The sequence below is a fragment of the Corvus moneduloides genome, chromosome 1, assembly GCF_009650955.1.
Source record: "Corvus moneduloides isolate bCorMon1 chromosome 1, bCorMon1.pri, whole genome shotgun sequence".
Taxonomy (NCBI): Eukaryota; Metazoa; Chordata; class Aves; order Passeriformes; family Corvidae; genus Corvus; species Corvus moneduloides.
In genome coordinates this window covers 39,777,450-39,804,216 of record NC_045476.1, presented here as the reverse complement: position 1 = coordinate 39,804,216, position 26,767 = coordinate 39,777,450, and the positions used below count along the sequence as shown (strand labels likewise).

The window sequence follows — 26,767 nt, the reverse complement described above, 5'->3', positions numbered from 1 at the left end:
AAAGAATCAATTCAAAACCTCAGACAAATGACATGGCAGGTAGCCAGCGTACCTGTGGGACACCTTCTAGCAGTGCACAGACACAGGTCTTCCTGAGACAGAGGCCACACCTATATTTTTGATAAAACTATGACACCCTGTCAGAAATAGTTCTGCCAATTTAGCTATTTTCATCAATATTTTTATTAGCTGCTTCCTAGTTCTGTAGTGTGGAGAAGCTCAGTTAACAACTAACATCTAACAAGGAATAGATTCCTATTCTTCTAAAACTCTTTTTATTCCCAGCTATTTGAAAATATATATATGACTTTTATTCTGAAAGAAACACAAGGACTGAACAGGTCCTGACCCTTTAGATTGAATTCTGTCTGCACCAGTCATGCACTGCCATGGAGTAAATCAAATTTGGCTACAATTTCCTCTCTCTGATGCAATGATTAGAGCATCCTACTGTATCAGCAGGAAAAGAACTAATGCTGACAGACATAGACATAGTCTTGACAGTCTTCCCTCCCCAGCACTGAAAAGGGAACACAGTGGGAAAAGAAAAAAAAAAAAAACAGCATAAGCAAGGCTAAGAATAACTAAGGAACTTTCCTTTGAGCTCACCTTTCACATTGCACTTGAAGGTTTGGCTCACTACTCCTGTGTTGTTTTCTTTTTCCGCCGGCCACTCATAGACATAGACTGTAGTCCGAGAGGATCCAGCATCAAGGACGATTCCATACTGGGGATTAAAAAATAATACATTAGATGAAGAAAGAAACAATGACATCTTAAATGCCCATGTGCAGCTGCACTTCACTGCACCACTAGGCATTTAGAAAATGCATGCACAGTGTATTATTTACAAGAGAGATTAATTCTAGTGTTAGGCGCTTAGGCATGAATCCAACAGCCAAGCACAGAATGAATCTGGCTGCAAACCAAGGAACATACTACATATATTCAATAATTAATTCAGTGGGGATGGAGAATGCTCATCTCCTTTCAGTATCAGGTTCAAAACCCACACTGACAGATAACACTGTGTTAGGACCTGATTTTGCAGCAAATTCATTTCCCTTTATCCCAGTCCATCCCTGAATGCTGAAGGGTTTGATATCTAAGCACAGGCTTTAGACTCGAGGATGCACGTAAAGCTATGAGCAAAGAGGTAAAGTACATAATAGTCGACAGTCAGAATGATGTAACAAGTCTGGTTCTTTCCTAATTGCCCCATAAACCTCTCCCTTTGAGTGGTTTAGGCAGTCCACCTGAGAGCTTGCCTCTGAGAACAGGTTGTGCCAGAGTATGAGACAACAAAGACAGAAAGAGAGTCAATATTGCCCCATGATTATTTATTAAATAAATGAGAGAGATTTAAATTCCTTGCCCCAGGTCCCTTGGACTTTGGGATTAAAGCACAGGTTTCTCTATCCCATCCCACTGCTCACCAGACCAGTTTTCCCCGTTTCCCATATTTTATGGCAGCAGAAAACTGTAGTAACTGGGAAGGCAATCTCAATAAAGGGAAGCAAACTGAAATTTTGGTATCCTCTTTATGATCCCTAAAAGTATGTTTAGCTCTTCCTAAGTCACCTAATTGGTAGGAGTCACACAGTGTAGGGTTCGTTTTTCTGTCAGCTTTTTTCTTTTGAAACAGACAGATGCCCAGGAGCCTGACAAAACTGAAAAATGAGAGCCTCCATCTGTCTACAAAACAGTAAGATCCCCTGTAGCAGGTTGATAAATTTCATCCCACTGCCTCCCTGGGGACCAACAAGTCCAACCGGGAAGGATCACTGCTTCAGGTGGCAAACCATTCAGCTTCCACACCTGATTATTCCCAGCCTCTACTGTAATCCTAAAAACTCCTGGTCCCCAAAGAATACCAGCAATACCAGTCCAGTCTGTTTCACAGAGGACTGTTAGATAATGAAAATTTCATTTATATTTATGCAGACAATATTTACCCATATCCACTAAAAGATTAAAGGCTCCACAGATACTATCAAACCACCACATCATTGGATTCTGTTTCAGTAACTGCTTTAGCAAAGATAATTTGAGTGTATTTCCTCTCCTTGGAAGAGATGAGCACTCTGGAGGTACATAACACAGTAACGGTCAATCTGCTTAAGGACTACTAATTAAATCTAGTCTCAGTCAGCTTAAAGTGCCAACCATAAGCTTTTAACTTGGCTCCTTTTAGAGCTAACCATCATACCCAAGTAGGGCTGGAAGATAACAGAAGTATTTTTACCTCAGTTAACTGGGAGCTTTTCAACATACTTCCTCCCTCCCCTGCATTTTCCAGCTTCATTCTGAAAGTAAGAGATTTCCATCCTGAAGAGTAGTGGTACCCTCTTTTGAATTAATGCATGACCGACAATTTTATTGTCTTTCTCCTCCTCCTCCTCTATTTTTTCTATACAGCCTCTTGCTTCCTTTAAAAGAGATGCTCATTTTTGAAAAGGTCTCTTGGACCCATTTCAGGGTGACTCTTGAGGCTCCTCAGGACTTGTGTGAGTTCACTGTGTGCAAACTGGCCCATGCAGCCTCAAGAAGTGGTGATCAGCGACAACTGTGCCACATGCTAGGATTAAGATTAATCTTTAATTCAAAAAGCAGAAATGGCAGATGACACTGCATCTTAAGAAGGTGAGAGAATTCTACCTGCCTTGTCTTAGCAGGCTGCAAAAGACAAACTGGCTGGATTAAATTTTTCCAGGGATGTTAGATTTCTGTCCAAGTTGCAAATTGGATCACCTTTGGCTGCCCTTTAAGGACAAGCAATGCCTTCCTGCTTTGAAATGCTCTGTGTGGGACTAGGAGCATAGGAAAACCCTTACCCCAGACTAGCAGCTATTAAAGAACAGAACTGCTTTTTCTCCCTTTCCTTTCTACTTCAGCCTTCCCACAGAATATTTCCATCATCACAAAGGCCTAGTGATTCCCTAACACCTGGGAACTACACCATTTAGTCAATGGACTAGATTGGTCAGACAAGACGGGGAGACAACATCAACCCAGAAAAGCTTCAGAGTTCTGTTTTCTAGTCCAGAAGAAAAAAGAAAGAAGGGGAGGGGAATAAGGAAAAAGGAAAAAGCTTATTATGGGAATATGGCTTTGTGGGTGCATCCTGAAGAGTAGCAATCTCAACAGATAAGCAAGCACAAGCCCCAGGATTAATCACCTTTCCAGCCTGAGTATCATTCCTATAGGAGGACGTAGAGCTGCACAAACCCTTAAAGCAGGCACAGTTAAGATGGGTCACCTGCCTTCCAATCACTTTGGAAACTGCCAAGAGAAGCTAACAAGCTAAACCAGTTACAGGGAAAATGGAGGCCACAAAAGTGGATCTACGCATGCAGGCTTCAATTCAGCTACATAGGTTTGAACAATTTTTTTAATCAAGTATAACATCCACAAACAATGCAAAACACTTCCTAAGAGCCAAAAGAGATGTGCAAAATTTAGGTGTTGAAAACTTTAGCATCCTGAGAGGCAAATTAAAGAAATACAATAATGAAGTGGGTTGTTTTTTTCTGTAGGGCTCACAAAACAGCAATAGACAAACATTTTTTTTTTTTGACTGGTCCAAAGGCTCATTACATTCAGAGCTATCATCATTTACAATTTCAGGCTTCTCCACTGAGGATGTTTGTGTTTTCTTCATCACTCTTCTCACTTCATGATATGTATCAGTGAGTCATGAGCTGTTTCAGTGCCCCAGCCTCATGCAATGGGCAGGCCCTTCCTTCACTAATCACTGGCTCAATCTTCAGATAATCCGACCATCAAGGATCCAAAATATTCAATTTTGCAACAACAGTTTAAAACATCAAGGCCATAGCATATAATTTATCTCTTGTGCCACAATAGATGCTCTCAACATACATCTTGGGAAAGAGCTCTTATGCCACAGGTAACACAAACAGTAGTAACAGAAGAACAAGGCCATTTACAAACAGTAAGTCTGCTTTAATCATGTTGTTGCCATATTTAATTTTAACCAACCATTATGTTCAGGACACTGTAATTTCCAGGCTCCATTGTATCAGCCAGGTACTGGAGGGTTTCACTGGCATGCCAAGGTCCTCCTTCTATCTGTGAATTTCTTGTGAGAATAAATCACTCACTGAGGAGGACTCAGTGTTTCAGGAATCAAAAACAGGGTCCTCCTTATCACCTGCATTAGCAGGCTTACAGCCCAAACTCAAATCCAAAGCCAAGGAACACCCAGTAGAGGAAACACCAGCCTTCCTCCAGAACCAGCTGTGAAGCTGTGATTCAGTAAGCAAACCTCCCCACTTAAACCAGCTCCAGATAGCCCAGGTGGTTCCAATGCTTCCTCAAAGAGTAACATAAACAGTTTTATCATTCTGAATGTGAAACTGAATTAATGACAAACACAAGAGGTGTGTAGGCTGTCTTTTAGATAGTGGCTTCAGCCTTTTCCTGGTGTCAGATGGGATACATGTGAGCCCAGTCTTGCCTTGCATGAAAATTGGTGGGATGTGAGGCTGCTGCACGCAGCCATTTGGGGCTCAACGGAGCATATACTTGATGCACTGTGTCCCCATGCAAGATCCCAGCACTCTCCCCCTGCCACACCACATAAACATATAAACCGGGTATCAGAATACAGTTTTATCCCATTGTCTGACTCACACACCACGAAATGATTCAGACAAAGCCAAAGGTGTTTATAATCCCATGAAGTGCAATGAGGCATTAGCCTATCGTTATCAGGATGTGAACTATCCAGTTAAATACACATGCAGATGGAAAGGTAGAAGAGACTTCAAAGAAAAATCTGACAAGAGGATCGTGGGAAAAAAACAGAACTCAGCATGCCAGGCTGCACAGCTTCTCTAGAAGGGCATTTTCTACAGCTTTTCCTCAGTTGTGTACATCCCTCATTGAAGAGCCTGCACGCGTTTCACAGCACAAGGCAAAGCCTGAACTTCAGAGTGTTTCAGTTTGTCTTTTGCAGTTTACTCTGTCCCCCCTAATGAAGTTGGTTTGCTTCTGTTAATTTCCAGCAAGTCCCAACACGTGGTAGAGGACCGAGTGCAAACTTAGAGCCCAAATGCATTTGATACACAGGAGCAATTTGCAAAGATGTCAGCATAAACTTCCCAGCTGTGCTAGGGGGAAGAATTTAAACTCTGGGTATTTCCCACTTCAAAATTAGTTTAAAATTACTTTCAATCTCCGGCAAAAATAAAGAAAAAAAGGAGTAAGATATTCTCCCCATTTGGACTTTCAGTCCTGAAGAAGACATTATGTGATAGCCACCACAGAGAGGGAACCAAGAAATACTTTTCCTGCTTTGCCACTGACTCTCGACCAATTCTCTTTTTCTCTCAGCTTCAGTTTTCCAATGATGATATGATTAAACATTAATTTATGGCTGTAAGCTCATTTGAATCACCCCATAAAAATGAGTTTAGAAAGGCACATTATTAAATATCAGTTCAAAACATTGTTCTCCTTCCTGAGGTATCCTAAGACTTACCTTAAGCCCTGGGGAGAGGACCTGTTGCTGGTTTATCTGAATCACTGCAATAGCAATAACAAGAACTATGCTTAGAAGAAGGAACACTTGAGCAACAACACTCGGGGTTCTGGTGAGCATCCTGAAACGACAAAACGGGAGACACTTAGGGAACTTGAAAGGATTCCGCAATTCTCTCTTAAAGCTTGAAGCCCTGAATCAGTGGAAACTCATAAAATCTAATTTCATCAACTGGATTACCTAGTGGAAATTCCATCTTCTCCTCAAGAACTGCCTGGTGTTTTGCAACCACTAACTTTTTATTGTCTGGAAGGGCTGTGTCTATATTGTCATGCTAATGATGCCAGATTTCACCCTCAGCCTGCCCATTTTCCACGGTGCCTACGTGTAGGTGCCTGCTCCCCACCTCCCACGCCTGAGGAAACGCAGGCTGTGGGCAGGCAGGCCGGGGCTGGTGCTCACCCAACTCTTCCCTGTGCTCCGGCAACACGGACACAACCAGGGCCACACAGACCCCTGAGGGAGCCTGCTGAGTGCAGCTGATGTTTCTGCCAGAGATGCAAGGTCGGTGTCTTGACAAGAGATACAGGCTTCTTCAGCAAGAAAAAAATGAAAAATAAAAAAGGAGGTTTTAAGAACATTAAAGTAGGCATGCTTCTGCTAACAGCTGATGAAATATGTGTGTGTGTATTACTGAGGAGCCTATTCATATCATGCTGCACTGCACATAAAATATAAAATATACAGTTTAACTCTGAGATGTTGCAATGGAAAATTACTAAATCTAAGTAAATCTAACATGGTTATGTCGGACAAACCCTAAGGTGACATGAAACATGCATACTAACAGTAAGGCTATTTATATGTTCATATCCTCTAGAAAAGTTTCCTAGAATTCAAACGTGGTTTAGGTTTTCTGGAATTTCTGCTCATCCTTTTTTTTCCCACATCCCTGACCAGACATCTCTTAACCCCAAGAGCCCATTCAGTACCTCTGAATACTGACAGTCCACATATCAAAATCCTTATGCTCCTCAGGGGTTGAGGAGGAAGGAGGCAGCTGGAGGGATATGGCAAGCTTAGAAGTGTTAGAGGAATGCAACAAGGAGAACTTTCCTGTCTTATTTCAGAAACCATTTGTTTTGGCATAGAAAAATCAACGTAGCCTGGCGTGATCTATCCTGAGTCACATCTCCTAATTCTTCCATACTGATTGTTGAACATACCAGTAGCTGCTCAGGACTGTCCTATTCTTTCAGCAGTCACCAGTGCCAGTCTGTGCTGAGGACAGGAGCTTAAAGGTGGTCTCCAGTCCGTGGCCAGAGCACAACTGCGTCAGCCCCATTGTACCTGCAACACATGGTCTTGTCCTTAGCTCCAACCAGAGCCAAAAGGCTGAGGGAGAGGGCAGAACAAATGCTTCTCCCACAGTTTCCATTTTCTAAACCCCATGGGCTCTTCAGCCTGGGTACCCATGGTCCAACATCTGTGTTCACATTCAAAAGAGAAAAAAGAAGCTTGTTTTGTTCTGGGAGTAGCTTCACACTGAGCTTTGCGTATTGCTACTGCCTTCCTTCTTTGTCTTGCTACTTCTGTTCCAAAAACTGGCTCAGATTGGCTTTTGGAAACTCTTTGTTTCAGTTTGACACATCTTACTTCCAAAACATCGTTTTTTACATTCATTAACTCCCTTTTCTAAATCCATATAGGCTCCTTGTGGAGCCTATCTACTCTTCCAATACTTTCTTTCTTGGCTTGGTAATAGCTTTGTCATCTTAATTGTCAGTTAGTTTTAAGGGAAAATTACCAGCCACATTGGTGATCTATTTACTTCTCTTCATTGCTTTACTATTCTGAGGCATTGAAACGTCATGTACACAAATGCACAAATGACAGAAATCTTTTTTTTTACTCTTAGAAAATGTGCTAACACCTCCACTGTAACCTGCAAATAATGTCAGGACATACCAATTAGAAGTATTTCTACAGATCAATTCCTCTTTGAAAGGAGAGGGCAGATTCTTAGCTACACATTTATGAATAGCCATCTGGATAAAATACTTTAGGGGGACAAAAAGTCACTTTCTTTAGCTTTCAATTGTACATAGATATATCTATATAACATTGTAAAGTGACTGAAAGAGAACTATCTGCTCACAAGCTAATATATACCAGTCACTCCTGGATCAAAGCACTGATATTCAGTGCTGGAAAAAAACAAGTCATCACCAAAGAAAAACATGCAGGACAAATGACTCTTTGAAAAACTGAAGCATTACTAAAAAGCAAAGCAATAATGACCATTAGACTATTAACACTTAAGTCTTGAATGATTAAATATTTTCTGCTCCCATTTCTGGGAACTGGAAATTTTGGTTTGTTGAATTTCCCATGTGCTTCCCTGGTACTGGGATTTGTCTTCATCAGAGGTGATTTTCCTCTTTTCAAAAATTTTTTTTGAGAGGGAGAATATAAGGTAAGGGCAGATGTCTTAAGACATTCCTCATACAATCTCGTCCCACCAGCAATCAGGACAATTTCATCAGAGATAATCTGCAAATCCTGATTTACACAATAGCCTCTGTACCAAAAGGGCACCTTACACTCCATGCCCCCTACAAGTCATCACACAGCTAATACCTTTGCTGTCCTGCTCTGGCTACACTCAGATCTAAGGCTCACACACGCACCAGGCAATGCAGTCACACTTGCCCATTCAGTGAAATCTGTAGAGACACCAGAGAGGAGTTCATTCACTCCACCGTTTAAACACAGTTGTAATGTTAGGAACTCTTGCTATCGTTGTGCACTTGTTGGCAAAAAAATAAAAGATGTTAACAGAGTATCAAAAAACAGTTGCATTCCATTACTAAAACAACATCATCCTGAACCAAGAAAGAGCATAAATACATATTTTCCACACCCAGTTAAGTACACTGGGCCACACATGAGCACACTGGAAGGATCACTTTCTACACCTTACCTGCAAGCAAAAGGAATTCCTGCCTGCAAAGGGAAATGCACCCAACTTCTTCATGCCACCAACATTTTAACCAAGTTAAATGCACACCAGTAAAAATGACTGTGCTGAAATTCCTTTTCCCAAGTAACTTGAAACATCAGACCCACTTCTTTTAGGTACTGACCTGTTTGTTCATAGGGTGAGTAAGCAAGCACCTTTCTTCACGCTGTAACCTGAGAGATACAAACACGTTACCATTTTTTTTCAGACGAGGTCGACAGGTCGATATTTTAAGTGCTGGGGGAAAAAAAACCAACCAACCAACCAACCACAAAACTAATCCCATAGCACCAAAAACCCAACATCGACAGCACTTTAAACCCCGTGATGAAAACCTGCGAGGAGGTTTCACACGCCTCTCTTCGGAGGAGAAATTAAGTAAAAACAAGCACATGGACACAAAATTGCGGGTCAAGCTTTCCCTCTCCGCCGTCCTGGGTGAGAAAGCTTCACACGATTATGTGTTTTGCGAGAAAACACCGAATTATCCCCTCAGGATAACGTCGGAGAGACAGAGCGACACCCCCGCCGCGACGCCCGAGGCGGTAGTCGCCCACCCCCTCACCTCAGCCCGGCCCCCGATCCGGGGATCCCGGCTCCCACCGCATCCCCAGCTACCTCCGCAAGCCGGGCTTCCCCGCCCCGTCCCGGGATGAGGAGCGACGGGAGCCGGCTGCACCCTCGGAGCAGCTGCGAGCGCCTCTCTCCCGGCAGGATTTGTGGAGAGTCACCGGGTGGGTGCCCGCCCGCTGCTCCTGTACCTCCGAACAGATGGAAAACAAACAAACGAAAAAACAACTTGCAAGTTAAAAAAAAAAAAAATCCGGATGAACTGACTGAAGTGGAGGGAGGAGATCTGCGGCGAGGGGACGCATGCGAGGCGTCGCCGCAGCGGGAGATGCGGCGGGGGCTGCGCCCGGCGAGGGATGCGCCGGGGCAGCGGGGCTGGGAGAACCCCCCGTGGCACTGCTGTGCCTCTCTCCCCTCCCCTCCTCCGGCGGCTCCCCGCTTTCCGGAAACGCCGCTCGGGATTTGACGGCAGCTGGTGCGGCAGGGTGTTGTGGCTGGCCGCCCCTAAATCATATTGCTCAGCTCCCTCCCAAAGCGAGGCCAGAAAGGGGTTTGTCTAGAGGTGGGTGAAAGAATCCCTGAGTCTTCTAAAAGGAACAGGTGCTTTCTGAGGAAGGAATTTCTCAGACCCCAGAAATCAGCAGCCCCTCCACTCTTAGGGCTACGTTTCCATCCAGGTTCGAGCATACAGGCACCACTGATTTTGTAGTTTTGCTGGAGTTCTTGCCAAACCTAGGCTGCTCCGTGGACCAAGCACATTCCCAGAAACAGTGTCACAGGTCCTGCCCTGTCCAACCTGTGTGATCAGCTACAGCCAAGGATCATCCTACAGCCTGCAGGATGGGTTTGCCAGAGACACGAGCTCTGGAATCACAGTGAGGCACTTCAGCTGCTTTGCCACCATTTGCTCATTGTTCTAGGATTCAGAGTGACATTAATGCAAAAACCCAAATGCACCTCTTTGATGCTTTTTCTTACAAAGATCTTGAAGAATTACAGTATCTTTGATTTTTTAATAAAGGAGGACAAGAAACCAGCTGCAGCCTTGTGAACCATCTGTAAGCATCCTTTCAAAATCTGCTCATTTTGGGAGCGGAGGCAATTTCCTCTTTTTGATGACAATGCATTATTAAAGCTGATTTAATGATGATCTTGGGAGATCAGTTATTTCTAGCACACGAAGACAAAGCCTCCCATCCCTCCTGATTGCCTGTCTGTTGCATGTAATTTATTTCTTTTGTATTATTTCCATTCATGTGGCATATTTTTCTTCTCCCATCCAAATGTATTTCAGGCCCTTGGTCCAACTGACTGCATTGGTCAGTCACCTGAATCTGCTCAGGTGTCCATTTAAAATGACAAGTGAACCGGATTGCTTACCCCATGGAAAAGCTTCTTATTGTTACACAATCAAACATGAACACTTTGAAATAGAAAATAAAATGTCAACCAGTCCTACACCAGTGACTAAAATGTAATGCTTACAAAGAAAGCAAACGCTATCTTCTATATCATCTACTTCTATAAAAACAGACATCCGAGATTTTTTTCTTTCTGCACCATTTCCAAGAGCTGGGCTGTTGCATGAGCTGCTCGTGACTTTTATTGCCATGCTAAAACCATGACAGCAGCATAAGTGATATGGGCTATAAAATCCCCCAGCTGGTTCAAAGTCCAGAGCACTGCTCCAAAATCAAATGGACTAGAAATAAGATTGCCCTCCAGTCATGCCCAGTGGCTGTGTTTCATTGTTTCTTCTGCTTCAACCCAGGGGACCCACCTTAGATCCACTACTTTATCTTGTTTTCCTAAGCCTTTTTCTTTGACTTTTCTTCAGTTTCCTCCTCAGCCCATTCCACCCTTTCATAGTTCTCTTCACCTGATCCTCCGTCCCTTCGTCACTCCCAAGCCATAGATTAAGCTGGCTGCCATTTTCCCAGCCTTTGCTGAGCCTGCAGCACATATACCTCTCCTCTCCATCATTTTCTTTGCTGCAGCACCTTTTTCTTCTCTCCCATCATGTATCCTTGTTCAGATGCACTTAGTGTAACTAACTATATTGATTTGTTTTGCTTGGACAGAATCTACCCCAGGTGTCCATTTAAAAATGACAAATGAGCTGGATTGCCAGCAGTCCCAAGGAAAAATTTATTGCTTTTGCTGCCATCGAGCATGAATACGTGGAGTAAAAATACAGTGACTGTCATTGGCAGATTCATGAATACCAGTTGCTATGATCAGTACCAAGTCTCTAGAAACTAAAATATCATGGATATGAATGAAGTATTTGTTACAGACACATTTCTGCAATGCATTCACATTTACACAAGACACACAGCAGATACTGCCCCATTTCCCTATGGAGTGACAGCAGCAACATAGGGAGAGGAGATGGATGATTATACATCCCAAGAGACCACAGAACTGCATCTGTTCCTTGTGTAATGCTCATACAGCATTGGCTGCTGGAATATCAAGAGGCCTCAAAATATCCTCTGAAGAGACAGCAAAGGGCAAAATGGGGAGAAAACTTAATGTAAAAAATGGAGGTAAGAAGACACTGGTGGCTGCAATAAGTTTGCTTTCCTGCGTGGTACTTTGCAGTTCATAGGAATAAGATCCATCCCTCATTTCTGTTCATTCTTTGCAAGGTCCAGTAAACAGAGGGCTTCTTCTCTTCATCCTAAGGTTTTTGCACCATTTGTGTTGCTTTTTGCACTGCCTTTTCCACCATTTGTGTTGTCAGCAGATTGGTGTGATGCCCTTTAACTCAGCTCATCACTTCCATCAATATTCTTGGTTACTTTCCCTCAATATTGACAAAGACTGTTCATTCACAGTTTCTGCTTCCAAAGACCTACTACCTTCATGTTCACCTCTTTACCTCAGGATCAGCTGTGACAAATAGCAATGCAGGCAGAGCTGCCTGAAGAATTTGGGGCCCTCTGGGCCAGCATGAGTCACGACATTAAAATTAGGCCTTTTTGGTGACCAGCATGTTATTCCAAGGCAAAAAGCACTTTTTCTATTTGTTTCAGAAAAAAATTCTACATATTATGCATCCAAAGAATTGCAATAATGCTGGTGAAGGGTCTAGAGCACATCTTACAAGGAGCAGCTGAGGAAGCCAGTGTTGTTTAGCCTGGAGAAAAACAGGCTTAGGGGAAACCTTGTCACTCTCTAGAACTACCTGAAAGGAATGTGTAGCCAGGTGAGGGTTGGTCTCTTATCCCAAGGAACAAGTAATAGGACAAGAGGAAATTATCTCTTGTGCCAGGGGAGGTTCAGATTGGATAACAAGAAAAATTTCTTCACTAAAAGGGCTGTCAAGCATTGGAACAGGCTGCCCAGGGAAGTGGTTGAGTCACCATCCCTGGAGATATTTAAAAGACCTGTAGATGTGGTGCTTAGGGACATGGTTTAGTGGTGGATGTGGTAGTACTGGGTTAACAGTTGGACTCAGTGGTATTAAAGGTCTTTCCAGCCTGAGTGGTTCTATGATTATAGCAGCATACCACGTGAACTGTTCCATTTAGGAAGATAGCTCCCTAGGCTTTCAGGCAAGGAAGTCACAAACCATGTGTGGCCTCCACATTTAGAAGAATGCTAGATGAGATTCTTCTCAGAGATCAAGAATGCAGGTTTTTTTGTTTTACACTGTTGCAAAACAGATTTTTAATAGTCTTAAAGCATCTGCTGCCCTATAGTTCTCTAGCATTACTGACAAACACCACCACCGCACGTCCATAAAGTAAATTCACAGCTATGGCATGAGAAATTCAGTTTGTGCAAAGCTCATACGTTCTCACACATTGCTCATGAGATATTCTGATTGCTTTAAGTAATCCTGGATACAGACATTGCCTTTTCTCTTTCAGCATTTCACTGATGGCTTCTTTGAAATACCTTAGACAGCTGTTTGTTGGTTTATGTTTTTATTCCTTTACCAGAGCACTAAAGTTAATGATGTGTCTTCGATTTAGTTTCTGAATCTTCTGCCCCATACATATGACTCTGTGGTAGTAACAGTTTTCTGGTTTCTACATTATCTTAGGAGGCCTTGAAACAAATAAAAATTTAATTCTGAAGCTGAAGCAAAATATTTTCTAATTTATTTATTCTCTTCCTGAGGCTTAGAGCTTTATACCTTGCCTCTATTGTCCTAAGAATCAAGAGCTGCTTCAGTCAATTAAAAACCCTCAGGAACAGCCTTCATCACATGGTTATGAGCCAGCACAAGTTGTAGGCATGTAATTAGGGCAGCAGATTGCTGGGGCAGCAGAAAAAGACAGCCCTTTTGTCTATTTTGCTATGCCCGTGTTTTAGAAAGCCAAACGAGCTGCTGCGGCAGGAGAGGGTGTGTGCTTGCCATGCTGTGCTGCTGAAAGGAGAGATGCTTTCCAGGAGTAACAGTGGCTGCTCCCAGCCCTTTGCTCCCTGCCCCTCAGCTGCAAGACAAGATCATGGCGCTTTTCAGCAAACTCATCATGGTTTTTTTTTTAGCCACAGCTGCAGATTTATATGTTACGTCCTGACTTATATATCACATTGTCATAAAACCAGACACAGGAATCTGACAAAGAAATACCATTCTCTTACAAGAAATTCACTGTTGTACTCAAAGACATGCACCACCTCCAGCGAATGGGGATAAATTTACTGAAACTACTCTTGGGACTTAATCCTTTTAAAAATTGCTGTGTGAAAAACTACTCAACATGGAATATTTCTGTGTGGTTGACCACTCTAAATGAATGTTTCACTTTCCATGGCTCAGAAGTAATTGCTGACAAGCTGCTGGTTCAGGAGAAGAGAGTCATCCCCTATGTTTTCAAAAAGTATGAAGTAGTCCTTGTAGCAACATTTCTGACATGGTTTTGTGCTCTTCCAGGAATGCATCAAATCAGCCGAATAATTCTAAAATTCCTAGATAAAATCCTTTCCATTGCAACTCCATACAGGTCAAGCTATCTCTTTGAGCAGATCTGTGGATGAAAAAAGTTCTGTCACAGCTCTTTCCAAGTTCACCTGCCAGTATTGTCATTCACTGTTGCTTTGTTTCCGTAACTCTGAGCTAATATAGCAAGTTCCTTTTTCGCTTTCCATTCACTAACATTAAACTGCAGTCATTTGGGATAGTTCATAGGCTCAGAAATGCCACTGTAGCCGTTAAAGTCAGTTGTACAGAACATGAAGCCTGTGGCAGAAAACAAGCAGCACACAGAAGAGTAGAATGATCCCTGTAATAGTGATTCTAACAATCATTCCTGATGTGCAGACTCACCCTTATGTAGTTCCTGCTTGAAAATAGCCTGCACTAAACAGGTTGTTTTCTCACTAACTGAACAAATACAGAGTGACTTAATTAAATGCCTGTTTTGATTCCAACAGATTGAAAAGCCTTTTCTTATCTGGTATGGGGGAAGAGAACTTCTTGCTCAATGGAGTGCAAGGCGGGATTTGATGGAGGGCATGAGGCGTACCTTGATTGGGATGTTCCTACAACCTTGACTGTGTTTCATTATCTTCATTCACTTTTGCAGCCACAAGTACAGTATCATCTCTCCAGCCCATGGTAGTAATAGTAAATAATGCACCTGATGTGAAAAATGCATCCAGGTTTTGGCATACCTGTGAATTTCCCCTTTTTTTCATTCCCTTTGTCTCCATTTTGGTGCCCTGAGTGTTTATGACCTGCAGAAGGGCATATCACACACACCATTTTAGCATTGACAGATGGCTTTGTGAACCTTCCAGGGAGCACCTCAGGCAGGTTTGTGCCTTGAGTCAGCCCTGGGTGTAAGCGAGTGCCAGAAACAATATAACATCTAAACAACCTCCTGCCTGCAGCTCCACTCTGCTATGTCGGTCCTGAGACATCAGCCCTGCCAGCCACAGGGTTTGTGCATGCACAGTAAAGGCAGACACGTTAAAGGCAGCTGTTGCATTGGTCAGCCCCTCATGAGAGTCCTGTCTCTGTCAAACACTGAAGTTACTTGCTTGGCCATATCAGTCCGATAAGCACAAAATAAGAAGGGTGATGATTTCATTTGGATGCTTTGAAAGTTGGTGTCGGTTTGCCCAGGTGTTTGTTTCTTTGCCTCCCCCAGTCAGGTATCCTAACGGTATCCTGTCCCACCATTCTTCCTCCAAAGCCAAATCCACTTTTTGGCCCCTCGGCTTGGCAGTCATCCTGCACCATCTTACCTGTCTTGTTTTGCTGCTCTCTCAGGCTTCTTCAGCTCAACCCACTGGTTTTGCTGTTCTGGTTTTCCTCCTTGAATGACTCACACACATAAGACCTCTCTCCAAAATGTTGCTACCTACCAGTGGTAGCAGATTCCTTTAAATAAATTCAGGACAAAAAAAAAAAAATATCCTCTCCTTAAAAAAGCATATGCATACACTGAATAGTCTGGGACAACAGATAGGGCATTCTCCTCTGATCTTCCCCCAGTCATGGTCTGTGCCTGTCCAGAGAGCTCTCTGAGGGAGGGATCATCTGAAATGGTAGTGGCATGGTGCCAAGAACAGTGGAGCCCTCATTTGGCCAGGGTACAGGATAGAACTGTGACAAAATACATTAATCATCACAAGCCTGAAACAGAGCTCCATGAAACCAAGCATGCTTTTAGTCCAGCTGACTTCGATTAAGATCCATGAGCACAAAAGCTGAACTCCCTGGGGTCGCTTCACATCAGTGCAAACAATTATCACCCACAGGAAAACAAATCACTTCTCTATGGTTTCCAGTCTATTTTATTTGCCAAGAATAGATTAGCTTCATTTTGCACTCTATATATACAGCTTTTTACGTAGAACAGTATATGCAAGGTTTTACATGTGAGAGGCTGCCAGACAGGCATTTTCATTTTGACTTCTATCTGCTGAGCGAGGTTAGCTGTATTTTGGGAGTGTGCCTCTGCATACTTTAATACTGTATTTTTCAGTTTGCTCCTCCTCCTTCAACACAGTAATTTAACCCCCCTTTCCAAGACTAATACAAAAGAACTAACAGATGTACGAGCTCAGACAGAAGGTGGATGTGCCTTCTTTTTAAGCATCAGTAGGAGCAGATGTCGATGAGAAGGCTGTTGGGACTGGGCTACCACACGCGAGTAATTCCTCTGAAATACCCTCTCAATTGCTGCCATCTCAGGCCTTGGAGACTCCTTGAGCCAGATGTTATATCTGGTCTAATAGCACCTCATGGACCTCTCTGCCTCTGAATGCATTTGATGGCTTTTTGAGCAAATGCTTGTGCAGCAGGCAAATCCACAAGGTGCCTGTCTGTTTCTTAAAGGTTCAAATGATGCTTGAATGCCAGAAGGGGTCTGGTTTAATCAGCTTGGCTCTCTCAGTAAGTTCCAGACTTGCACAGAGAAACATGTCCAAAAAGTTCTTTTTTTAATTATCTGAGACATACTTAATTCTTTCATAAACGTAGATGCTTATCCAGTGTTATAACAGTTGTGGGTTCTTTTAGGGTATATTTATGTTTCCCTACTGCTTATGATTGGATTATTAGTTTTAGTATAGAGATCAAAAATGAAAACATGAATTGCTCTAATGTCACTGTTTTAAGTTTCTAAGTCTGTTTGTGAAAGCCCAAGTAAGACTAGAAAGGTCTGTACACTAATAATTTGATACTGAACTTTAAACCCCCCTCATGGAGTATCTGAAGGAGCCTGGTCAAAGAACACTGGACTCCAACAGCATCACAGACAAAATCTCAGTGTATGTATGTGGTCTTTGCTGTGCATGAAATGTCTTTTCAAGGGGTGTATACAGCAGCAAAAAGAGCTTAACTGGAGTGTTAGGGGGTACAGAGGTTTTTGCTGGCTCCCTGCACAAGCTGAATTTTATCAGTACTAAACTGTCTCATAATCAGCTTGTTTACATGGATCACCATTACAGCCATACCTGGGCAGAGCTTTCTGACCCAAACGTGAGTTTGAAGCTTCACATCCTTTCAGGAGTCTGACTGTCACCACTTGCCCTGGGCCTGATCTGTGACCCACCTGCCACCTCCTGCAGGTCCCTCTGACCACTCCTTTATGTTTCTAGCAGACGTTAATTCACGCAAGGTGTAACTTTGCGAGACTTTTGGACAATAAAACACATGAGAAAACTGTGTGAATTAGGGATTCCCAGGGTCAGAATTTAACAGCCAACAAGAGTTAAAGTCTCAACCTATACACTCTGAGAAACATAAGATTCACTTTTGCATTAAGTTACATACATTTGCATGACTCTGCACCGACTTTTAGAACAACCTCATCTTATGAGGAAATTGCATCTGTTCCTGAATACAGTTATAAGAAAAATCTAGCAGGAGAACTAGACTGTTAGTGCCACCTCGTCCTAGTAACAAACCAAAAACCACAGAGTAAGAAAGTTCAAACATTCGAGGAAAACCACAATGTTTCCATTCTTGTCTCCTTCAGAAAAGGGGCTGGCTGCTGTCACCTGGGAAGGGTCAAATAATAAGAAACATTACACCTAGTGCTGTCATGTGTGCCTGCAGTGATCATCCACATTTGTGCCACTATTCATCAAAGGTGACAGACTGGAAATTAAGGGACTGCTCAAATGAGAAGTGCTCTCCTGAATCACCAGGCTTCCAGTGAAATATATTAAGTCAGACTCAGAGGCAGCTTGCAGAAATGAGGCCAGTGGCAGCTCTCTGTTGCTGACACAATACACATGTTTACCGAAGAAGCAAGTGGGAATAGAAGTAGTACAGCATGCCCACGGCAAAGAAAAGCATGTTTGTGCTCAGCACATCAGACAGACGACCACAGAATTGTTCTGTGAAGATATGGCTTCTGTACTGCCCCCAGGAGCATGGAAACATGGCATGATGAGAAGCAGCTCTCATGAAGCACCTCATATTTCTGTAACACAAAAATGACAGAAAATGCACAGCAAATTTGTTGCTCTCAGTTATTTAATCTGTTTTCATTCCACTTCCCAATAATACCTGTCTCATCCCTTTTACCTGGGGACATCCCAATACACTTTACAAGTCAGTAGCAATTTTGCCTTGTTTAGATCTGGGTTCATGAAACAGAAAATCCAGACATGAAAGAATGTAATATTTTCTAAAGTTTCTGTTAGAGTCATTTACAGTTATCCCTGTTTTCCAGAGCAAATGCAGTTGATTTCTAGGAACTGACAGCCCACTGACAAACTGGTCTGTTGATACCATGGGATATTTATTCTTTTGAGGTCAAATTCTCTATTGATTCAACTGTACTGACTTTAATTGAATTCCATAGTCATAAATTTTACAAAGCTAAACTTCACAGACAAAATTAAAATTCTCCCATTCTTTGCAGATTTTTTTCATATGTAGAAGGTAGCAATGTGAATGGTTTATGCAACAAATTCATATAACTCTTTTTCTTTGCTGATGGTTAAAGTTGATTCTAGATACATTCTCTCCCTAAGGCTGAAAATGAGACACAAAAGAAGAGTCTCATGTATTCTTCTCTTCACTCATAACAAAAAGGACATCGAGGTCTCTCCATAAATTGAAAATTTCATTACTGACTACTGACTCTGCTTTCTGCAGAGACTTTAAAAAACCTTTTTAACCTAAAAGTATTTTTAAAAATCACTCTGCTGCTAGAAGATGAAAATTTGTCAACAGAATTGGCATTTTTGATCAAAATTTTCATTCCAAAGCACAAATATCCTTTTCAGCACAAATGACATTAAATCAGTCCACAGACAGAATGGTGAAAATGCAAGAATGGGCTGAGTTCAACAGGGCAGACAGAAAGTGCTTCCCCAGCTCTCCCCTCACAATAGTTAATTGCCTGTTGGTCCCAACATTGTTGTGGGAATGGAAAGTGTGTATGTCGATCCTTACTGAAGGAGACGTTAACTGGATCTGGGTCTCTCATGTCATGGAAAAGAGCTTTTAACAGACATTATTTTTGGCAAAAAGGATAGAACACCTGCCATCTGCTTAGCTTCAAAGGGTGATTTTCCTTTGCCAGTTCCCAAAAAATACCTTGATACCCATTTGGAGGAAAGGAGGACAAGCCACCCATCCTGAATGGAACAAGGTGGTTCTCAGTGACACAAAGTTAGGCTCTTCCCTCCTGGAGACAAACAGGAACTAAGACTTACTCCTCTGTATTTTCCTCTCTGTTTTCTGTGGCTGTCATTTCTGAGGAGGATGTCAAGAATCCTGTTTGGAGGCACTTCTCTGCCTCCATGCACAATTCCACGTGAGAGCCACAGGGACTAGCTGATGGCTGTGCTCTTTGTCAAGAGATAAATGTGTGGGAGATACCTATTTTCTCTGCTGGGTCTGGACTTCTACCCTTAACCCCTGACTGAGCAAGGACAGTGAAGGTTTCACCACAGTATCTTGTCTCTGGATACAGGTAGCAAGGAAATAGCTATGGCAAAACCTCATTTCCTTCCCAGGGCTTGTGGTCAAGGCTCTTGGGTTAGACTGGTTTTGCCAGCTAATCCCACCCTGAAAGGCAATATAACATGGTCTGAGAAAAGAGGAAAAAACACCTATTTTTAAAAAAGTGAACAAAATTTTGTCTCCTAAAAACCAGCATTTCTTCCCAAGGTCTTTTTATTAGCTTTGTATCTAGACCTTCAGTACAAGACTACATGCAGCCAGGACAGAACTGTGCCTCTGTGAACATCTGGGGGACCAGTTATTTCATAGTCTTTGTGACTCAGAAGAAGAGTCTTAAAATGGTAGTTCCAGCTTGCTTAAAATACAGCCAAGCTGTCCACAACACTGCCTACATTGTGACCTGCTAGGCTGGTGATTGAAATGGGGGGAGAAAAAAGGTTAATGCATTCAAGGTGGGAAGAACAAACACTGGTAGGATGGTGAGCCAAGCTAAGAAACACAAAAATTTTGCTTCTTTCCAGGCAGTTTCCTTGCTGGTTTTAGAATATTATTTAGACTGAGATGTTGTGGTCAGTTTGGAAAAAAAAAATTAATAATCCTTTGTATGTTCCCAAGAGGTGAAAGATCTGCCACATCTTGTAGTGAACCACTGGTGGGCTCTAACTCACCTGGTGAAACCTGCTCTCAGATGCACAAATACTGAGAAACTCATGAGACCATATCCAGATACAAAAAGGATCCCAGAACATTTTCCCACAGCTCTTGGAAGCTTCTGTTAACTTCATTCCAGTGGCACTTTAAAATATAAAACCTACCCCTTCCAGGAAGAAAGAGAAGATTTAAATCAGGACAGGGCCTGTTAGGCAAGACAATATTGCATCAGCACAGAGACAACTACTTAAGGTTTGGCAGCTTGTGATTAATACCAAGCTTAGTTCACCTCCCAAGAAAGATATTTTCCAATTGATTTCTATGGGCTTTGCACATGCTCTGGATTGTTCCTCTCATCCTAAGCACTCAGAAATAGTAAACAAATTGGAATGAACTTAGAAGGGGGGAGAAGGGTCCCAGTTTTCCCCTATTTTTGCATAGACCAGTTCCATGGGACTTTCAGGGAGTAGGTGTCTTCTGGATATCCTTTAATCTGGTGTCTTTTTTACAGTTTTGAGAGTAGTACTGTGACACATTTGAAACATCCATTGTCTCATGCCTGACTGGCTAAGTAACCATAAGTAATAACCTTGTTCCATTGAGGAGCAGTAAAAATATACAAAACCTGCAATTTCTCTGATTACACACCCCTACTATTAAAACATCAAAAAGACCAAAGTCTTCTGTAGGGAAAAAAAAAGGAAAAAAAAGGCCAAAAAAAAAAAAGCTAAATTTTAACTTTTCTGTATTGCTGCTGCTCACTGAAATTTCCTTCTGACAGCAGTTCAATGGTAACAGAATTGAGCAATATGCTCCACAGGAAAAGATAACAAAGAATCGATGTCTAAACAATTTCAGGATCATCTCTGAATTTGATGTCCAGCGGATTAGTTTATATCATAATGATTCCTCGGTCCTATTTTAAGCATCTTAGAGGAGAATACTTTGTAACCCAGTTAAAATGCTTCTTTATCAGACAGAAATCAATATCCAACAAAGCAGCAATGATGTCTCCCAAATTTTGTTAATGCTCACTACGGGAACACTTAAAATATTAATCTGAGGGAACCCACTGCAAAATTGAGCAAGTTTTAAATAATCCAGCATGGTAAAAGGAGCTTCTAACAATTTGCTGAGAGAAAATAAGATTATCTCTTCCTGGGAAGAGCCTGGGAAAAGGAGATTGCCTGTTCTTCCTTCCCTCACACAGACAGACCAGTTCTGGGTGGCTGGGCCTGTTTGACTTGGTCTTGAGACAAGGCAACTCTCAACACCTCTTGGAAATATAAGAGAATAGCTCATCTATATCTCATACATGTATGCATACATACACACACATATTTATATATATATATTTATGCCTGTGGGCATCAGGTATCCTCAGCTGTGTTTTTGGAGTAGGGCTCCTAGGACAGTGTTGTGCTTGATTCCATGCACAGCACATGAATCTTCATTGTAGTGGCTGGATATATTAACATACTAACAGTACAGCCACAGGCACCTTGAATGATGGCCAATACTGAGAAGCACATACTGACAAGCTGAGGATTGCACACAGCTCTCTTGGATTAAATCATCCTTGACTTGATTTCATCCCTCATTATACTCATTTTTCTTAACATTTTGCTAAAGTCCACTGTGCTTCTACTTACAACTTTCTGACCCTTTCATTAATGACCCTCATCAGCTGGTGTTTTTTTTTTTAATTCAGAGCAGCTCCAGCTACCTCTGTTACACTCTGCAGATCTGCATTCTAACTTACCTCTATTCTCATGTCCCTGGAGTTCATTCAATGTACTCTTCTTGCCTAGCTATACAAAAGGGTAGCTGGACATACAACATCTTAGTGCAGCTGTGGTCCTACCTTCCAGGACCTTGTATCCAGTACTGCAAAACACAATTATGGCTGTTTAGCCATTTGGAAAAATCCTCCCTCTCCTTTTCTAATGCACCTGAGTATGGCACTGACTATCAGACAGTTTCTCAGACTTAGAAAAGCCAATACAGGAAAGAAAAATGAAGGCTAACTGGAAGAGAGGGATCTGGTCTGAGTCGAGCATAAAGACGCTCACAACAGCTTGAAGAAGAATAGAAGAAATTACCTGTTTTGTTGATGTAACAGATCAAAAGCTATTCATCTTGAATGGCCTTTGCACAGCAAAGTGTTCACAAGGGGAACGTTTCTCATCCCTCTCCCTCTCTAAACTGGAATGGATGGGGCATTCTCCTGCAAACATTGCAGGAATAAAAATGGGATTCTCCTGTCCTGATCAGCCAAGTACATTTCTTATCTGTGGCAGCAGAAAAAATTAAGTGCTGGAAAAAGTATTGCACAAACTGCAACTTAGGGGGCTTCACAATCACTCTTGTTTAGTACCAATTGTTTTAAATGATCCAGTGGACCACTGATGGAATGGGGAATAAAAGGGATGATTGCATCACATGCTTGAGAGAGAAAAGGTGCATAGACTCACCCACTGGGTGTTCCAGGACAGGCACTGAGAAATTTTGTACTGCCTAATTTAGAAACAGACTCTGATCTTTTTCCTCAATTGCAAGGGTGATTAAGCTCTGAGCTAATTAAACTGCATAGTAATTACCTTGCTTGTTTTAATGTGTCCTCTAAAAATTGTACTGCTGTATTTGTCATACTGCTGAGGGCTTATAAAATACTTCTAATTTTTTGCTGCTGCTGTTCAGAGGGAACTCCTGGGGCTTGCAACACTTGCAGCCTTTGCTGCTCAGACCCATTTCTGCTGGGAGCCAGATGACCCTGGGCAGCAGAGAAGCTGAAAGCATCAGTCAGGAACAGAAAATCCCCAGAAAACCTGAAAAGAAAGAAGTTAGTGACCAAATAAAATTCTCCTGTTCATCTGGTGAATCTGAAAACAGCAAGAGAAGAATATTGTCTCCACGAGGAGGCAACTGTGCACATTCTGGTGTAAGGTCAGCTTGTGGCTTTGGTGCCTGGTCCATGCAGGGCCCATGTGGGATTGTTTGGATGGCACCACTAGCCTTCACACCCTGTGCCTGGAGCAGGGTGTCTGAGCAAGGGAGGACCATGGCTTGCACCTGTCCTCCTCCTTGCCATCTTTGGCTCAGCTGATGACCACAGGGCTGGGAGGGCAGAGGGGGAGAATACCAACCACTTCCAGTGTGTCACCCTCTCTCTCCTCTCACAGGGAAGTGAGTAACAGTGTTTTCACACTCTCCCCTGCTTATATCTTTGCTTGCATTTCCTCTGCTAGTCATCCCACACAAAACCAGCCCTTCCTCGGGCAGCACCACCCTGCCTTCAGTGGGAGTGTGAATGGAAATGGAGTAACAATCCACACTTGGGTTATAGCTGTGGGAAAACAACTTCATCCTCATAAGAGTTTGGTTATAACCACATCTTCATATTAGCAAGCTATTTAAAACATAAAAGAAAATGTCTCTCTTCTGCTTAGCTGTGGTATCTTAGGCTGTGTTCCAGCCAAGGAGTGCCTGATAAAGACTCTGTGTTTTTCCATTAATTAAGATGCTTTAATTAATTGGGACAGCTAATTTGAATTAGCTCTAGGAATAGGTATAGCCCTCAAGAGAGCAAAGAACAATGACTGCAGTTAATTCAGAATAGATGAAGGAAATCTCTGCTTTAGGAGAGGCATTCAACCCTATAGACCAAGGCATCAGTGGATGCACAGCTGCTCATTTAAATGCACCAGGTTTTGTTTTGTTTTATTTTATTTTTTTACAGACAGTGCTTGTTTGTCCTTTCAGGCGTTACAGTCACGGGGGTTTTTTACCCCATTATGTGATCACAGCTAGGTTTCTGCCCGGACAAAAAAAGATACTTTCGACAACCCTATATTACCTTCATATGACACAAGAACTAGAAAGAACTCCCTGGCTGTGTCTTTCCGGTGCTGGCACGCCGCATTTCCCCCAGCCCCGAGGCAGTCGGGTCATTAGCAGTTCTTTCCATTACTGTCTTTCACCACACTGAGGGACCACATGTGAAAAACCAACATTCTGATGGCACATAGCGGGCTCACCCACCTTGTTAGAGCAGGAAGCAAGGGTGGAAGATGAGATCAGAAGCCTCTGAAGTAGCAGGAGATCCAGGGCTGATTCCATAGATGATTCCTGATTCAGAATGGGCAAAAAGCCTTTCCAAGGAGGAAAGCTGGATTAGGGGTGCAGAAAACAATCAGAGGTATTTGCTTTCTCTTTTGCACAAGCACACTCCTCTCAAGAACAGAGGTGAGAGGGGAAAACAAGGGGCAAATTTCGATCAGCCATTGTGATTATTCGAGCAGTAGCTTTGCATTTTAAACTCCCTGGTGCGTTTATCTCTGCAGGAAGAACTTGTTCCACAGAACAGGTAGGTCTGTCTGCAGGTGCAGACAAATCTATAGATCATTGTTCTTTTACACTGAAACACGGCAATAGGCTGGCCTGTGGAAGGATTTTGATGCTAGATACTAAAAAGAAAGTGTTCACTCAAGAGTGAAATGTTCTAGCTAACCAAAAACTGCCGCAGCCAGGATAGAGTCCTTATCACTGGCACAGGTGTGCAGATAACAGCAGCCTCCAAGCCCAACAAAATACAGCTATTTTAGAAATAGCAGGAACTTCTCCTTCTTGTACAAACAGCTGCAGTTGGACATTGTTGAAAAGGCCAGAGAATATTTGCTTTTTTCCCACCCTGACATGAATCCTTCACATCAGATATGAAGCAGGATCCCAAGCCAATGACTTGGATTTCTTGAGACTATGCTTCTTTTTTTCCCCAGGAAATACCACTTTGAGCTCAACAAACATGTCATCCCGTCCTAACAGAAGCAGAGGTTCTGCAGAACACTCATGTAAAACATAAAACAGCAGATTAAAATATTTTTAAGCTTTCTGCAGATCAGTCAATCCAGTTTTCTCCAGGAGCACACTGGAACAAGAACATGAAACTATGCTTGCAAAAGTCTCCATGGGGATAACCACCCTAGATTCAAATAAGGGCATTGCATTCCCCACTTTTCACCCTGTATAATATTGTAAACCCCAATCAGCCCTGTATGAGGTACCTCACTCACTACCTGAAGGACCCCAAAGAGCTGGCCAGCATCAACATGAGAATGACAGTTTTCAACAGATTTTTCAGTTCATCATTTTTCCAGAAAACATGGATTTGTTTGGGTGTTTCTTTGCTGCTGGGGGGTGGCACTTTTAGCTCTTTTGTTTAAAAATAGTCATCTATTTAAAAACCTGATTGCTACTAAGTACACCAGGAAGGCTCCTTCAAGTAAACAATTAGACAATTACAATGGAAGATATTAAAATAAGGTTTCTATGATATGATGGGATTGATTTAAGAGGGTTACAGGAAGATGGAGCCTGCTGTTCTGTGACAAATTATTTCCCTGAGAAAACTCAGTAAGGGAAACATAATCACATAATGGAATTGATCTTGAAATATCACTAGCTCCTGGATTTGGAAATCAGCAGCCCCCCAGTGACCTTGTATTTAGTATCTTTATTCATGAATTAGGAAGAGAAAAGGTAAACACATAAAGGATAAACCAGTAGACAAGAAGGGCAATGTCAGGCTTGTTTAGTCCATGGGGAACTCAAATGGAAAGAGATCTGATTAGAGAAGTGAATTGGGATGTTAACAGGCTACATCAAAAAAACAAGTCTAATGAGTCATTTAAGGCAGGACGGAATGGAGACCTGCAGAATGACAGAGCGAGGCAAGCAGAAGCTGAAGGTAAAACAGAACTTATTGAAGCAATTTAGGGTCACATCAGAAGTACACCTGGTGCCCACCTGTCCCTAAGAGCCCTTTGCTTCTCAAACACTGCTGCACTCAAACATCAGCCCAGATCATCAAAACAAAAAAATCAAGAGTGGAAGTGCTTACTGTGCTTTCTCACCCCCTTCACCTTGAAAAATGTTTTTGCTTATGGCATCCCATCACAGGCTGTCCCCTGAGGCCACTGGTAACACCAGTTAGCCTTTGGGACAACTCTCATGGTGGCAAGCAGGTAGGAAAATCTGCTTCTGTCCATGAAAACCAGTGTACTTGGGGCTCCAGAGACTGGCAGTGGCTGTGGCTCCAGAAGGGATTGATTTCATTCAGGAGTTCACATGAGCATTAGGAAATGCCAGGACCCTGTTCCCTAGGACACTGAAAACTGTGCCCACAAGATGAGCAAAACCAGGAAGGCTACGTGGTGGAAACGTCAGGCTTGAACTCCATGGCCAAAACTGAACGGGCAACTATTGCACTTAAAGCAGCTACAAAATCTTTGTTGAGTGCTAAATAACACCACAGGGTGTTCATCAGGATGTGGGCTGGAGGAAGCACCAACTTCTCCCACGTATGGCAAAGTGAGGAGATGTGAAAGAGGCTACAGCCCTCTCAAACAGCAGCTTTTGAGCTTTCCATCTACATCCCTCCCTCCCTGTGCAAAAACGCTGCTGGCAAACAAATGTACACCAGGGTGAGTGGTACTCACGGTTTTCCAGCATCTTCCTTACTGGAGGATGGGGAAAAGCTGCTGTCCCAGCTACTTCAGCCGGTAGGAAAATCCAGAGACGGACACAACGAGTGATGGCTGCCCGATTTGGCTTTGCCAGCGTTACAGTC

General features: G+C 42.6%; 1 protein-coding gene across 8 annotated transcripts in view; it reads right to left on the bottom strand.

The window, feature by feature from the left end:
- Positions 1–26,767, bottom strand: part of ENTPD3 (ectonucleoside triphosphate diphosphohydrolase 3) — a 38,818-nt gene extending 12,051 nt beyond the window's left edge. For 2 of the 8 annotated variants that reach the window (XR_004239766.1, XM_032107089.1), the window contains exons 1-7: positions 26,637–26,767; positions 24,181–24,290; positions 9,147–9,283; positions 8,653–8,701; positions 5,969–6,099; positions 5,507–5,627; positions 610–727 (exon numbers count right to left, since the gene is read on the bottom strand). Coding sequence is in view for 7 of the 8 variants with exons in the window: in XM_032107089.1 (XP_031962980.1) it covers positions 610–727; positions 5,507–5,627; positions 5,969–6,099; positions 8,653–8,701; positions 9,147–9,283; positions 24,181–24,290; positions 26,637–26,649 (679 nt within the window). In the remaining variant the exon portion in view is untranslated. The other 6 variants (XM_032107105.1, XM_032107125.1, XM_032107144.1 and 3 more) reach the window with 6 other exon arrangements.